This window comes from Vulpes vulpes, chromosome 8, assembly GCF_048418805.1.
Source record: "Vulpes vulpes isolate BD-2025 chromosome 8, VulVul3, whole genome shotgun sequence".
NCBI lineage: Eukaryota > Metazoa > Chordata > Mammalia > Carnivora > Canidae > Vulpes > Vulpes vulpes.
Window position 1 is genome coordinate 30242330 of NC_132787.1, and position 17439 is coordinate 30259768.

General features: G+C 39.0%; 1 protein-coding gene across 2 annotated transcripts in view; it reads right to left on the reverse strand.

The window, feature by feature from the left end:
* Positions 1-17439, reverse strand: part of DERA (deoxyribose-phosphate aldolase) — a 119711-nt gene that overhangs the window by 67260 nt on the left and 35012 nt on the right. For both annotated transcript variants that reach the window (XM_072765949.1, XM_072765948.1), the window contains exon 2: positions 336-433. In XM_072765949.1, the coding sequence (XP_072622050.1) occupies positions 336-433 (98 nt within the window). The remainder of the gene's footprint in view (positions 1-335; positions 434-17439) is intronic.

A 17439-nucleotide genomic window follows, 5' to 3' on the forward strand; every position in this document is an offset into this window, starting at 1 on the left:
AAAATTAAAATAGAAGACAACCAAAGAAGGTATGTCTAAGGAACTGAATAAATGTGTTGAGGAAATATGCCATTTAATTCACTCATGAATAAAGATGCCTCAAATTCATTTGCGGCTTTGCCACTCAAGAGTGATAAGATTTTTAACTTGTTTGGATAAATGTGTTATCTTTCTTCAACCCGTCATCATCATATATGAATTATTAAAATAAGTCATGGACAGCTGCAATCTTTTAAGTTTAGATGCATCTTGAGCAAAATTCAATATTGCGGCCTTGAGGGAAGAGACCAGGCATTGTAAACTACAGGAATAGAATACTCAAGAAGAAACCTTACTTGCCACTCCTTTTTCACGGTTCTCCGAGCCTGGATTTGTTCTGCACGCCTCAGAACTGCTGGTTGATTCACTTGTATTTTGGAGATCCAACTAAGGTCTAAAGGGGAAAGAAGAACACTTCTTATTAAATATATTCACCTATTTTTCCATGGCCCTTGAAGGGATATATCATTTTACATGAAAACTCTTTTAAAGCTTATGCTTCTTTTTGCACAATTACAAATAAATAACCTTGTTGAAAGAAACCCAGTCATGAAAAGGCTTGCTTCATGTAAAATCAAGTACATTTGGAACTGGAAGGACCTGTATTGATTCATTACACAGACACGTCTAACGAGGGAGGAAAATGTGGTGTTACCCATGCCACGTGCCTCACTTCTGACAGCAAAGACTTATTTGTAAGAGCCCAGTGCAGGAGAACAAATGATTAATAAATACCTAAGTGAATTAATGTTGGGGCTTAAAGGAATCCTTGATCACTACCCCCTTACTGACAAGATTAATATCTCCTAGATGCTGATATGATATAGCCCATTCTTTCCTCAAAGGAGACTTTTTCCAAATGTATTAGAAATTACAACATCGACAGAACAGAAGTTAGAAAAAGAGAAAGAAAAAAAACAAGGTGTTCAAAATTCTGGGAGATATCTCTACTGCTTCTGTTTCAAAATGCTCTTCCCTACCTCGATCCTACTCTCTGTCTTAATTAACCATAATTTGTTTTAAAACCAGCCTACATGTCGGCTTTCATGAAAACACTGCCCGCTCCCCAGATAGAGCTAACATTTGGATGCTGCTGTACTATATAACTTGTATTCAGTTCATCAAGGAGTCATGGTAAGATGGTGTCCTGTCCTTACTGTATGGAGTCATGATCTTATCTTTGAGTGTCTAACACATGAAAAACACAATGTGTATTTCAATTATATTTCAGTTTTATCCACCAACACCCTATTACATAGGTGACCTCACAGTAAACTGAACACATACCCATTTATCTTCTATAACTAACATATATATATGTAACTTTTATATCCTTCTAATAACCTCTTCTACCTTCTACAACTAACTTCCTTTTTATATCCCTCTAGCAACTTCTTCTTAGAAGAGACTTAAAAAACTACTATGGAAAAGGAAATAGCCCCAATTATCCACAATTTTGCTTTCTGCAATTTCAGTTACCTATGGTCAACTGCAGCCCAAGAACAGATAATCCTCCTTCTGAGGTAAATCAGAAGGCGAATAGTAGCCTGATGTTACATCACAATGCCTATATCATTCACCTCATTTCCTCTCATGAGGTAGGCATTTTATCATCTCACATCATCACAAAAAGGGTGACTACAATACAAAAGAGTATTCCAGAGACCACATTCACATAACTTTTACTATGCCATATTGTTATAACTGTTGTATTTTATTATTAATTACTGTTGTTAATCTCTTACTGTGCCTAACTGAAAAACTAAAATTTATCATACATGTGTATGAATAGGGAAAAACATAGTATATATGTTCAATGCTGTTTACACTTTCAGGCATCCCCTGGGGTTGGTCTTAGAGCACATTCCCCACAAATAAGAGGGGACTCCCATACACAATTCTCTGTAATGTGGTGGAGAAAACTACTAACTGCATATTGCACTATGTAACAACACAAATAATAATAATAATAATAATAATAATAATAATAATAATACAGTATTTGTATCCACCATAAAAATAAGACCACATTTCTACAAAAGACATTCGTTTCCAATTGATTCTGCCTATCAATATTAATATTGTAGAAATTCCAAGTCAGAGTCTGAGTGATTAATAATGATATACTTATTTAAATATCACTGAATAAGGAGCAGAGTCTGGATGCTTTTTTTCCCTAATTAAATTATTTTGTTAGCCGAAATCATTTAACAAAACAGGTTTTTAACATTTCAATCCATCTGCTCCTCAAAAGACACTGTATGTTTTCCTGCTCATCTGCTGAGCCAAAATCACAGAGAAAAAGGGAGTCTAAGGTCAAGCAAACGAAACCTGCCTTTTCTTTTGCACCCAAAGATGGGTTCTAGGTAAAGCCCAAAGAAATAAGACCAAACAGATACACCAGACTCATCCTAACTTATAAGACCTATAAGAACCCCTCTCTACCCAAAGGCAGGGGAGATTCTTTTATAAAAAAAAAAAAAAAACACTAATAATGAATGGTGATTAGGCTTATGGCAAAGATCGTTTCTGGGAGATAGTAACAATGAGGTAGAGTTGTGTGAAATATAAGGCTTTTCATGAAGCAACCTTTGACAGTGGCCAAAACAGGGACGCCTATCTGTGGGGCAAGGCTTTGAGAGGCTTTCCTTTATCTGTCATAAAGCCCCTCCCCACCTCTTCTCTACTCCCTACACACACTGCCACCACTGGAAGTACTGCTACTGGAGAGACATCTCAGGCAATCCAAGACTTCACCATCTGGCTCCCTTTGCCCTCAGAGGACCCCTCTTCTCCTTCTCTGCCCCTCCAACCCTGTGGCACAGCTTTCACTGGCAATGATGTCACCTTCTGTCTCTGGATCTGTGCATGCTGGTGGTTCCTTCTGCCCTTCGTTATCTTGCCAATACGGTTAACTCCTCCTCAACCCTTAAGACTTAGTTCAAAGGCCACCTTCTCTGTGAATCTTCTCTCACCCACACAAGTTGAACTATTCCTTTGCTTCTTTGCACTTAATGCTACCTTAGCGTCTATCTTTAGTGTAGTCCCTAATTCTGAATGCACTGATTTGTCAAATTGTTTATATTCCCAACAGATTTTTAAAACTCTAAGCAAAGTGCCTGACACATGGGTGGCAATCAATAAATAAAATGAGTGGTTCTCCAAGACCAGAAATGATCAAAATCTGGGCAGTATCTTTCTCAACTACTTTTTCTTAAAAAAAAAAAAAAAAAAAAAAAAAAATTAGTGTTTACCTCCCCCCTCCAGCTTTACTGAAGTATAATTGACAAAAATTATATATGTTTAAGATATACATCTTGATGTTTTGATACACATCTACATGGTGAAAAAATCACCACAATCGAGCTAATTATCTATCACTTGACACATTTCCCATGTTCTTTTTTTTCTTTCTTTCTTTTTTGTGTGGGCTAAGAACATTTAAGATCTACTCTCTCAGCAGAATTCAACCATACAATACAGTTTTGTTAACAATAGTCACATTGGGGGTGCCTGGGTGGCTCAGTCAGCTGAGTGTCTGACTAAGGTTATGATCTCAGTCAGGGTCCTGGGATGAAGCCCCTTATAGCCTGGCTCCATGCTCAGCAGGGAGTCTGCTTGTCCCTCTCCCTTTGTTCCTCCCCAGGCTCACTTTCTCTCTCTCTCTCTCTCTCTCTAATAAAGAAATAAAATCTTTAAAAAAAAAACACAAAACATTAGTCACAGTGCTGTACACTAGGTCTCTGCAACTTATTCGTCTTAAGAGATGAAACTCTGCACCTCAACTGCTTCTGATTAAAGAACTTGTGGATCTTCATAAGAGAAGCCGGGACTGAAACATGAACGCAATACCTAAGGGCATCTGCCTTAAAAACTAATTTTTAGTACAATTCCCCACCAAAGGTTAGAACACACAAGGCCTGCTCTCACACTTCTGAGACACCGCTTGCTAGAGGTCCCTGCAAACCACCTACTGGAGGATGTAATAGGATTACTTATCTGGCAATATCAGCCTCCACTGTTAAAAATATCATTAGTGGTCATAAAATTATCCGGCCCCATATTTAATCCAGCCACAAAATTTGCCTCTGTGACCTCCCATGGTAATGAATTATATAAGTGACTATCTCATTTTATTAGCACTTAATTTGCTACTCTTTAATTTCATCAAATAACCCTTGTTCTCTTATTATGGGGTCTAGGGAAAAGAAAGGGCTGATTGGCCTTTGTTATGTCCTTCATAATTTTTAATATTTTATTCGAGTACCCTTTAGCGTCTCCTTTCCAGGAGAAGTGATTCTAATGCACACAATCTCATCAGTACCATAGAATCTTCTCTTATGGGGCCAAGAGGGGTTTCAAGTACACGTGCCTTTGGGAAGAAGAGACATGAAGCCATAATTGGACGGCGATAATATTCTTTTCTCAAAACTCTCCCATGAAAAAATACCCTACTGTGTCTCTTAGTATGTCATTTGGTTGGCTTTCAGGCCCTTCCGTCAGTTATAAATTTGCTCTCAAATACTCTTCTCACAATTTTTTATTATTATTTTTCCTATGCCTCAGTGGAGACAAATCATCTTCTCTACAAATCCACCATATAGTCTTTTTGTCACTTCCATTGGTACTTCCATGGATGTTCTTGCACATCTTCACAATATTCCTAAACCATGTAACACCAAATGATAACTTTGTAAAATGAGGTTTATTTTGTATTTCGATTTTACCTTTGTTCCTAATGGAGAAAAATAAATTGTGATAATTTATTAGAGATTATTTCTCCTAAATTTGGGAAAAGAAAGATTAAATTTCCCATGTTTTCTCTTTTCATTTTTTCTGGTTATTTTCAATTCTAATTTGCAACTTCCCAGGAATCAGTCACACCTTCCCATATGTGCAAGTGCCCAGCACAGAAATAGTTGCTCAATAAGCCCCTTGCATCATAGTACATTTATTTTTTTTTTACCTCAGACACTGAAACCAGTGAAATATCAACTTGATCATGTCTAGTATTTGATCTTAGCCTTGGAAAAGGTTAGCATGGCTAGAAAAAAAGAGCCCTGGATGTCAGGGCATGCCTGAACCATTCAGCCTCAAAGATATTCAACATATGTAAATGAGCAGACTCAGCCTTATTCAATTCCTAACCAAAGATACAAGACAGATACCATGCTGAGAGCCTCATCCTTACTAACAGGTAGAAACTAGAATTAATTTTTTTTCCCAAAGTCTAGTCTACCATCCAATAAGCCCTGGGTGAGCTCTCTAGGGGATCCATGCCCCTAGTGGACATGAGCCAACTTGTCCAACATACTACTGTGTAAGCCTAATTCTTAGAACCTAGACAGATGGTCTAGAAACCATGACACCAACAACCTGACAGCATATATTGCCACCACTCACAGAGCCTTACTACTATGACGTCTCCCACAGCTACTTTGACCCTAATCTACAACTCCCATCCCACATACATTCTCCATCTAGACCTTTCTTTAGGATATCAGTCTGAGTCCAGGTGAATAATGAGTTTACTACACTCCCTAAAATACTTCAGAATAGATGTCAGGCACCAAACCGAAGGCCAACATGATCTGTTCACTTGATCCTTTGATACCAGCCTTGAATATTTTCTGCTTACACTCCTCTTCCCTCTGACTGTCATTTCCAGTATGTCTTATGTCCATAGCCACATAGATTATAACATTTTCTCAGAACACATGATCACAGTGGAAGAGAGTCTGGGTTCACATTACAGGCATCTGTGCTCTTGCACCTGGCTTCACACACAGCATCATATGGTATTTTAAGATTTTCCCACTTTTCTCTTACCCTTCATCCCTCCTTGAGATATCAGCCCTTTCCCAGCTTTTGCTGCTCTTCACTAATTAATTTTTGTCATTATTCCCCTTCTCGACCAACAGCTATTACCTGTCAGTTAAGCTAGGCATTAAAAGCAGAACCTAGGGACGCCTGGATGGCTCAGTGGTTGAGCTCTACTTTCGACTCAGGGTGTAAGCCTGGAGTCCTGGGATCGAGTCCCACGTCGGCCTCCCTGCATGGGGCCTGCTTCTCCCTCTGCCTGTGTCTCTGCCCCTCTCTCTCTCTGTGTGTGTGTGTGTCTCATGAATAAATAAACAAAATCTTTAAAAAAAATAAAAGCAGAACCTAGTCAATTATTCTGACATCCAAATACTGTTCGGTGCAATCTCCAGTTTGCTTACTTCTGTTCCACTTGTTCCCAGGGTACCTGTAATTACTCAGTGACCAGCCTCACAGGCTCAGCAGCAGGTGGTGGCTGCAGTTATGTCGCTAGAGAACCACAAGCCTTTAGTACAGTAAAGTACCCACCTACCACAAGTCCTAATGCCTCTGCATTTAGCACCTCTGGAGAGCAGGCACGGGGTGACAGGATGTGAGAAATGCAGTGGCACTAAGTAGGTTGCTGCTGTCCTGAAAAAGCTTAGGGAATAAAGGCACAGAATGGGAAGAGTTGAAAAATATAAAATGTAAGCCAACATATGGGGACAAAAATCAATGCTTGTAACCAACATTTCCAACTAGTTCTACTGGTCATGTCAGTCAGGAACCTTTCCGTTAAAAATGGTGAAAATTGACTTTAGTGACTGGAACAAAAAGGGAAGGGTGGTAAAAGCTCAGGTAACTGAGAAGAGACTGGAAAACCAAGCTCAGGAAACAGACAAGGACCAAAGACAGTAAGCTAGAAGAACGTCAGTATTTTACACCAACAGCCTCTCACTCCACCTCACTCAGCCTCAAGTTCCATATGGAAGCATCCAAAGCCTGAACCATGCATGCTTGTGTGGAGCAGGGAAGAGGGAAGGTCCATTCCTTCCTCTGTAGTGCCACCAACCTGATCTATGTAAGTTAGATAGAATGACCCAATACAAAGAGGACACATGTTAGTTGCTGGAAAGCCAAAAAGTGATAAATTTCTATTACAATGGTAAGTGAGTTTGGGACATGCTAGGTGAGTTAGCTTCTCTTGGAGATGCATAAAGCATTTTTGGACTGTACTAGATGGACATGAGATGCATAAAGCATTTAGCACATTAGATTCTATGACAAAGTCCCACAGGAAAGAAATGCGGAATTTTCTTTAATTCAGCATTTCTCAAACATCTGATCATAAAAGGCTTTTTCCCTGTCACATACACTTACCACACTGGCTGGACAATAAGTCAAGCTCAGGAAATGGAAGGCCAGAGTAGGCTCATCCAGTTCACACACACACACACACACACACACACACACACACACACCCCTCTTAGTAGATAAGTGGAGATGTGAGATTGAGGCTAAAGCAGAGGTTCTCAGTCTAGAGACATTTGTGGTTGTCACAGCTGGTAGGAAAATGCCACTTGCACCTAGTGGGTAGAAGTCAGGGATGCTGCTAATAGTCTCTCAATAGTGTAAGTGCCTGATATTAAGCTTTCTAATTGTAGTATAGTTCCTGACATTAAGCTTTTTATTGCTGAGGCATCCATTTCAAAAGACATTCATCCTGAATAAACATATGGCTAGCCGCATGACATTGCTACTATGAACTAGACAGCCCCCACACACGAAGGTTCCTCTTTCAGAAAGCTCTGGGTAACCTAGATAACTGCCTGCTCAAGTGACCCTGCTTCCCCTTCTCATACTGCAATTCCTGCTCTTTAGCTTTAAATTAGCTAATAAAGAGTTAACCCACAAAACCCTAGACATCCCACCCTCAGACCCTAATAAAGACTCAGGTCATTGCTTGCCTGTGCACACTTGCTCTTTCTGCCCGAAACCTCACAGTGCAGCTCTTGGATACACTTGCACTCTCCAGGACTTGTGAGTAATAAATACTGTTCCTCAAGTTCCCTGATGGTTTTTGCTGAAGTGTGTGTCCTGAAGTCAAAATAAGAACCAGAAGAGACAGCCCACCCATAAAGAGGAGGCCGAGTAGGGGAACCGTCTATGGAATTTGCCACAAGTGATATGCCCAAGTTAGCATCCCGGGCATTCCTAACCAAGGGCACTGCCGTTAACAGGCTCAGGACCAATGGAACAGTCCAATCCTAGAGAATTAACTGGCCCCAAATGTCAACAGTGCTGAAAAACCCTACCAAACCATGGGCAGGATTCAGGAAAAATAAAGAGGAAGTGCTGAAAGTTTATAGGAAACAAGAGTGTCAGGAGCACAGGCAAGTTGGCCCTATTTGATTCACTGTGGCTTCCTTATAAAGCTTAAGTACCAGAGAAAGGAGTCTAGATCTGTGCTATCCAATCAGTAGCCACTGGTCACATGTGGCCATCTGAGCATTTGAAATGTGGAACAGTCCAATTTTGAGATGTGCTTTAAGTGTAAAGTACTCAGCAGATTTCAAAGATTTAGTACAAAAAAAAAAAGAATACAAAATATTTCTGTAATTATGTTTTTTATTTTTAAGCTCAGCATGGTGCCCAATGTGGGCCTTGAACTCACAACCCTTACATCAAGACCTGAGCTGAGATCAAGAGTCAGTCAATGCTCAACTGACTAGGCCACCCAGGCACCCTTCTGTAATTATGTTTTGATATTGCTTATACACTCAAAATATGGTATCTAGGTTATATCTGGTTAAATAAAAAGCTATTAAAATTATTTTCACTTGTTTCTTTTCACCTTTTATAATGTGCACTCCAGGAAATTTTAAATTACTTCATGTTGTATATTATATTTCTATTAAACAGCACTGGTCTAGACTTTATCCTGCAAGTGATGAGAGCCATCAAAGATTTCTAAAGCAAACTGTAATAGAATTAAAGAAGTATTTCCTAAAAATAATCAGCATGCAGAATAGGTCCCATAGAAATACTTACACAAATATGCAAGTGCAAATATGGAAAAATATTTATGCTAGTATTGTTGCAAGTGACACCAAGATCCATGATGGCTTCAAATATAGCAGATCCATAAGGTAGACTATGACCCATTATTAAAAAGAATGAGGTAGATGAGTAAGCACTGTCATGGAAAACCAATTATGATACTTGACTCGGTGAAAACAAGTAGCCTGTACAGCAGTGATTTCTAAAATAAAAATGTTTACAAAAAACAAAAATACAAGTATAAAACATATATCTGTTGCTACATGGGTAAAAAAAATAATAGAATATATACCAAATTGATAGAAGAGTTTCTCTTCAGAGCTAGAATTACATAAGATTTCTACTTTGTAAAAAGGAAAAAAAAAAAAGATTTCTACTTTCTCATGTTATATATAGTTCCATAACACTGAAATTTTTTACCAAGAGCATGCATTACCTTATTGAGCAGTAAAAACAAAATATACTTAACTTTTGAATTAAGAGGCACTGCCAGGCAGCAGTGCACAGGACAGGTAGAAAAGAGACAATAGAAAGTAAACCAGCAAGATGGCTGTTGCTACCTATAATCCAGGCATCAGCGTAGGACAACACCTCCCTGGGGCATTTCAAACTCCAGACCTGTCATGCCCAAACTCTGCCACTGAGGGCTTCCATCAATCCAGCCTGACTCAGCTGCATGATACTAGGCAGAAATGATAATATAATCAGAACACCATCATTACTGCTCCCATAAAGAAGATCACTAAACATGAGCACCCTGGGCTACCAGAAAGAACCTGATTATTATATAAATCCTGAGTGACACAAATATCACATCTGGGTGAGACAGGCCCATGCTGGCCCTTGCAGACCAATGCCCTTTCCCATAGTGAAGGAGTCTATAGGGTCAAAGGTCTAGACTTTCCCCAAGATCACATTCTCCTTCCAGGCAAGGCAGACAGGATTCTAAAATTCTCAGACCAAATGGCATCAGGTCTGCTCACAGAGTTTATAGGGTTCTCTGACCCAAAATCAGTAGCTTAAGCATAAGATAGGATACAGGTTTGGAACTCTGCTCCTAGAAAGTTTGGTCAGTCCATATCTGGCTGTGAATTACATTTATTCATTCATTCAACTAGCACACGATGGTGCCAGCACTGCTCTAGGTTCAGCAGATTCAGCAGTGAGTGAGAAAACAAAATCAGTACTCTCACAGAGCTTCTTCTAATGAAATGAGACAAACATATAAATGTATACTGAATATATTACACAGTATCCGTGGGCTACAGTGAAAAGTTATATAGGATAAGAGAATGGAGAATGCAGAGATGGGCATGGTCAGGGAGAGTCTCTGATAAGGAAACACTTGAGCAGAGCTCCATATAAAACCATCAACCAGGGGAAACAGTGTTCTAGGCAGAGAGAAGAGCAAATGCAAAAGCCCTCAAGTAAGAGCGAACATGTCATATTTATGGCAAAGAAGGGCTTAACTGGAGGACAGTAAGCCAGGGGGACTGGGAGTGGCAGAGTTAAAGTCTGAGAGGCAGGCAAGGACCAGATCATATAGTAAAATGTTCTCCAAACTGAGAATCATGACCCATGGACCTGTCATGAAATCACAAGTTTGTCAGCTGCAACTAGTACTTTTTGAAAAGAAGAAGAAACAATAAAATGGAAAACATCAGGACACCTTATATATAATACAAGTAAGGGTCATTTACAGAAATGTTGTTTCAATTATACATACGTAGGCATGTACTGTGTGGCAATATAAAATACGTGGCCTGTTGTGAGGCATGCCCATAACGTTTGAAAGCCCCTCAAGAAGGACGTTTTCAGCATGGAAAGGACTTCAGATGTGAGACAGGAAGTCTTCAGAGAACTCTGTGCAGGGGAATGAAACGATCTGATTTAGATTTACATTTTAAAAAGTCCCTCTGGCTGCTAAGGGGAAGCCAATTAGGAGGCTCAAGCAACAGCAAGTGGTAGCTTGAACCAGAACAATAGTAGTGAGGAGGAGAGAATGGTCAAAATCTCATCAGTGCACCAACTGTAGCATTTCTGTCTTTAAAATTGGCCTTCAAACAAATATGAGCTGCTCATTCTCTGGTGCCATCGGGAGAATGAAGTGTCCAAGAAAAGCTGATATTCCAGAAGCAGCTCCAAGGTTCACAGAGCACAAAATTCAAGGAAGAATTCCATCTGCTCAGTACCCACAAGTATCCTCAGGTAAGTCTCTGTGTGGGAGAGTTCACAGACTGGCACAAACCATCAGAGCTGATCCCTCTGTCTCCATGCTCTGACCACAACAGTAAAACTGACTACTCTTCCCAATCCGTTCTATCTGCTGAGCTTCTGGTCCTCACTAGCTTCTGGACCCCATCACCCTGGTTTACACCTCCTGTCCCATTCAGTTTAGCATTTGCTTCTATGGCTCATATATTTTTAAAAATATTTATTTATTTATTTATTTATTTATTTATTTATTTATTTGAGAAAGAGAGAGAGAGAGCAAAGGAGATAGAGCAAAAGGAGATGAGCATGTAGGAGAGGGAAAAGCAGACTTCCCACTGAGCAGGGAGCCTGACACAGAACTAGTTCCCAGGACCCTGAGATCATGACCTGAGCTGAAGGCAGATGCCCAACCGACTGAACCACCTAGGCACCCTATATTTCATTTTTTCATAAACATCATAAACCAGAGTGGGTTTCACAGACCCCCAACTTCTACCACATTCTCTAGTAATAGTTTTAGAGGAAAGTGCAGGGAACAGAAACCTTGTTTGAACATGTGGTTCACTCTGTAAGGAGACCAAAACTCGACTCCTCCCCTGGCTCCCAGATAGGGCAAAACTAACACTTCCAGCACACAAGGCATTTACTGACAACTGAGGGTTCTTGTAATATTTGTGGTTAGCAACGGCTAACTCCTTCCTGTCTTGGGTAGGGGTAGAAGTTTGCAATGCTCTTGTGTCCCTGCAGTCATGTGAATATACCAGTCAGCTGTGCTCTGGCCTCGGCCCAAGCCCACAAGAGATATAGATACCCCATGCCACCAGTCGGTAGGGCATGAGAAGTATGACAATCTGTAGGTAACATGAATATGGAATATGTATGGGGAATATCTAAACTCCTAGAGGAGAACTAATCGAAAGCAATGCTTTTGTCATTTTTTAAAAAAAAATTTAAAGATTTTTATTTATTTATTTGAGAGAGAGAGAGAGAGAGAGAGAGAGCCACAGAAATAATAAGAGAGAACGTATGCTGGGAGCAGAGGGAGAAGCAGACTCCCTGCTGAGCAGGGAATCCATGTGGGGCTTGATCCCAGGATTTTGGATCATGCCCTAAGCTGAAGGTAGATGCTTAACTGACTGAGCCACCCAGGCGCCCCACTTTTGTCGTTTTTATATTCTATATAGCTAAACATATTTAGGGTTAGCCCTTTTTATTTTGAAAAAAATATATATTAGCAACAATGATCTCCAAAAAAGTATGCTTAATGAAATATTAAATTCTGAATTTCCACTTCTCTGAAAAGTTGATGATCTATAATTTGCACAAAATGCTTTTCAACATTTATCACGTGCCAACACAGCTCTACAGAGATATCACTGACTCCAAGACCCAAATCTGCTAAAAAGCATCTTTACATACTGCAAAAATTAGCAGTTATGTTAAGAAGCCTGTGCTTAAAGATGGCAATTTTAACACAGCCTCAGAAGAAGCAGTTACAGAAAGCTCTGAAGCATGACTTTCCATTTAGATAAAAGAAGTATGGATGGTCCCCAACTTACGATGGTTCAATTTATAATTTTTCAATTTTACAATGGTGCAAAAGTAATACACATTCAGTAGGAACCATACTTCAAATTTGCAATTTTGACCTCCTCCCAGGCTAGCATCAATGTAGTAGGATCCTCTCTCATAATGCTGGGCAGTGGCAGCCACAGTTTCCGGTCAGTCACGTAGTTACAAAGGTAAACCACCAATAGTGACAACCATCCTGTACCCATTGCAACCATTCTGTTTATGTCAGTCCAGTATTTAATATATTTCACGAGTTACTCAACACTTTGCTATAAAGTAGGTTTTGTGTTAGATGATCCTGCCCACACAATATAAGTGTTCTGAGCACATTTAAGGTAGACTAGACTCAGCTACGATGTTTGGTGGGTTAGTGTGTTAAATGCATTTCACTTACAATATGTTCAACTTGTGATGGGTTTATCAGAACGTGACCCCACCATAAGTCGAGGAAGATCTGTACTCTAAATACAGCTCATTAAAATAAATTAAATTAAATTAAAAAAAATACAGCTCATTTTTACATCCAAATCTAGTATAAGAAGTAAAGCAGAAGTTATTAATTTGTTTGCTTAGAAGCAGAATTTCACAATCAACTAGAAAATACGAGTCTTACATAGAGTCACAGGTGTTTCAAGGAGAAAATCTGTTAAATTAATTCAAATATTGGCTCATTTTAAAGATTGAATTTATTAAATCAAAGAAAAATTTTAGAAGTCAATTTTGTTGAAGGTCAAACATCTGACATCACTGGGGCTGCCACTGTAAATTCAGTTTAACAGGTTGGTGTTGAACATGTAATTATTTGATTTTGCAATGATAACATGGATACAAATTTTGTTGGAATATAGTATCATGATAAAAAAATTTCTTATTAAATTAAGAAACCTATGGAGCATAAATATACTTGGATATGGTTGTGATAGACACATAATTTATATTTTCATCCAAATAAGCTTCCACATTGTAACAAACTGCAAGCTGTAGCTGTCAAATTTTAAATATTTTATATGCACACAGAATAAGTGAACTACCTGATCTTTGTGAGAAAGCTGATGTTTAATTAAAAATAAATACTTCTTCCTGGCAGTAGGCACTATCTCTCTACTGATCATCATCAGTTGAATATTAGAACATTTGGCTCTTGGAAGAGTAGGAACCGTTTTGTCAGTCAATCTCAGCTGATGTACAACTAGTCCTGAACTAGTTTGTAAATAAGACCTTTAAATGTTGGCTTTATTGTTTCTCAAAGTCAGTTGAAAATCTTTTTAAAGAAAAAAAACTGTTAAGTAAATAAAAAACCAAAAGCCTCCAGCTTTTGAAACTTAGTGAACCACAATTACTGATGACAACTGTTTGTAAACATTGCAAACAGGAAGACACTAAAATATATCCCTACAAAAGTAAAGACAAGATTTCAACAAATTAAATGAGGGCATTTCAACCAGTAAATAAGGCTTTGTTTTTAAGATCTAAAATTGCACTTTCAAATACCACTGCTTATCTGTTTTGATTATCTACTGCTGTAAAACAAACCACCACACAACGTCATGGCTGAAATCAGCAACCCTTGCGTTACTTCTCCTGATTCTGTGGGTTGAGCGGAGCCGAAACCTGCCACATAGTTTCACCCACATACCTGGTGCCTTAGGGAAGGCAGCTAGAAGCCTGGGCTCTGCAAGGACACTTGGTGTCCTTCACTTTCTCCATGCAGAACCAGACATCTCCCTCTCCAAGTGCCTTCTAAACAAAGTAACTGAACCTCCTACAAGGTGGCTCATGGCTCCCCAAATCATAAAAACAGCTATTAAAGCCTCACTTCTGCTGCATTCTCTGGTCAAGGTGAGTCAAGGGCAGCCCGGATCCCAGACACCTGATCCATCTTTGGAGTCTAGTTACCACAAACTCCACTTTTAAACTGGATACATTTATATCCTGTACTGGAAAGAAATGAAATGGAGAAGTCTTGAGGTTTTACAGTATTCAGATTTAGCAAAATCTTCTTCAAAAGAACCTTAAACAGAGACATCTTATATGACAAGTTTTTGTCTTATAAAAATACATATTATTTTGCTTTAGCAAAGAGGAAAAAATAGGGATCCCTGGGTGGCACAGCAGTTTAGCGCCTGCCTTTGGCCCAGGGCGTGATCCTGGAGACCCAGGATCGAATCCCACGTCGGGCTCCCGGTGCATGGAGCCTGCTTCTCCATCCGCCTATGTCTCTGCCTCTCTCTCTCTCTCTCTGTGACTATCATAAATAAATAAAAATTAAAAAAAAATTTTTTAAAAATTAAAAAAAGAGGAAAAAATACATTAGCTGTGAAACTATTTGTGCCAAAATATTTATACATTTCAATTTTTAAAAATGAGAAGAACAACCTCTACTTGCAGAATTTGTTCTAAGCTTACCAGATACCTCACCATCCATAAAGAGAATATTTTCTCAATTAGAAATGATATGTTCCACAGAGAAGAATCAACTGAAGGTGTCAAGAATTTTAAAATTTAAGAAACATAAGATGGAACTTGAAAAAAATTGATGGACGTTTCAATTATTTTTTAAAAATTTCATTGGTCTTAAAAAGATACCAATGACACAACAGATTGATATAGCTAAGAAACTGGTTAAAGCAGAGCAATGCCTCAACTTATGTTGTTTCATAATGCTGAGATAATTAAGATGGATACATTTTTTAGCTTTGATATACATAAATATATTTTGTTTCAGAATGAAGTGTTTTTAAAAGTTTTTGAATAGAGCTATTTTCTCTTGAATAGAAGGATCACTAAAAATACAGAAACAATTTGTCAGTTAATAAATATTTGTAATTATAGTAAGTGTTTTAATGCCTCTTTTCACTGTCAAAAGTATCTAGTTTGCACACTACGTCACCCCTATTGAAATTCCTACTCTACGTCACCCTGAGCAACTTTCACAAGCCTTTCAATCACAAAACCTTCTGAGCTCCACTAGAACCTTAACAGATAATATATAATCACAATTCTTACCCAAGTCATTCACCAAATATTTAGGTGTTTACTATGTATCAGGCACAAGCCCATAATCTAGTGGTTATTATGTTGGACTGTTTGTTGAATTGTCTAGTTAGATGTTGCCAACAAGAGAAGCCTCCACAGAGCTGAGACTCAGACCATTTCATTAGTATACGAATTTCTACCTCCCCCAGCCCAGCTCCCCATCACTGCATTTAAGTGACATGTAGCAAACCATCTATAAACATTTGAGGAATCAATGATAAAAACACATAGATTATAGGGAGGCCTTGTTGCACATCTGGTTGAGCAGAAAACTCTTGGTTTTGGCTTGGGTTGTGATTTCAGGGTCGTGAGATCAAGCCCCATGTTGGGCTCCACACTCAGTGAAGAGTCTGCTTAAGATTCTCTCTCCCTCTTCCTCTGCCCCTTCCTCCTGCATTCTTTCTCTCTCTCAAATAAATAAATCCTTAAAGATAATATATGTATTTTGGAGAAAGGGGACTGGCAGTTTGAGGAAGCCTTGATACACTAGAACAAAAAAATTAGAGCCATTCATTTAACCAAGATTCATCACATAGCTACCATCTGGTGAGAAAACTTCAGAAGGAAGGGACATCTGGGGACAAGGAAGAAGGATTCAAAAACAGCAAAGCCTGTGGAAGAAGTACTGGAATCTGAGGGGAAGGGAGAAGAAAAATGTGGGACTTAACACAGTGAATCAAATTAAAACAAACTACATTATTTTGCAATATTTAATTAAATAATGGGTACAGGCAAGCTCTGCTGGGACAGTACATAGGTCTCCATGTAGGACCAGAACTTCTCCTTCTCCAGGTGTTTTCTTCAACAGGGTAGCTGAACCTCTTACAGGCAGCTGAGCTGAGAACTCCCCAAATCATAGAAAAAGCTATGAAAACCTCACTTCTGCTACATTCTCTGAGTTAAAGTGAGCCAAGGACAGCACAAATCAATGCTGTCAAGAGACCAGGATGCAAAAGGGGCATCCTGGGTGGCTCAGTGGTTGAGTGTCTGCATTTGGCTCAGGTCATGATCCTGGGTCCTGGGATTGAGTCTCACATCAAGCTCCCCACAGGGAACCTGCTTCTTCCTCTATGTCTCTGCCTCTCTCTGTGTGTCTCTCATGAATAAAAAATAAAATCTTTAAAAAAAAAAAAGACACTGAGTGAAAAATCTGTGGGGAACTAGATACTCACATGGTCTGGAAATATCACCTCATATATCACCTGTAGGTCAAAAGGCATAAACTGGAATTATACAATTGGCAGATGCAACTGTAATCTCCTTAAACAAATGATCAAACTTAATATTACTGAGAGTGAGATAACCAGACACTCATTATGAGCCTCATGATATAATATAAAATATACAGCATCATTTATGAAGTACTCTTACCAGAGCTGTTTAATCTGAATCTAATCAAGTTTTAAATATGTGATAGCTAATCTTATATGTCAACTTTGGGCCACATGGAGCCCAGGTGTTTGTTTAAACATAATTTCTGGGTGTGTCTTACAAGGGTGTTTCTGGATGGGATCAGCACTTGAATCAGATTGAGTAAAGGAGGTTGTCTTCTGCAATATGCCTGAGTGTCATCCAATCCGCTGATGGCCTCAACAGAATAAAAGGCTGAGTAAGAAAGAATTCTTTCTGCCTGTCTTTGAACTTGGACATTGGTCTTCTCTTGCCTTTGGACTTGGACCAGAACTTACACTGTTGGCTTGTCTAGTTTCCAGGCTCTCA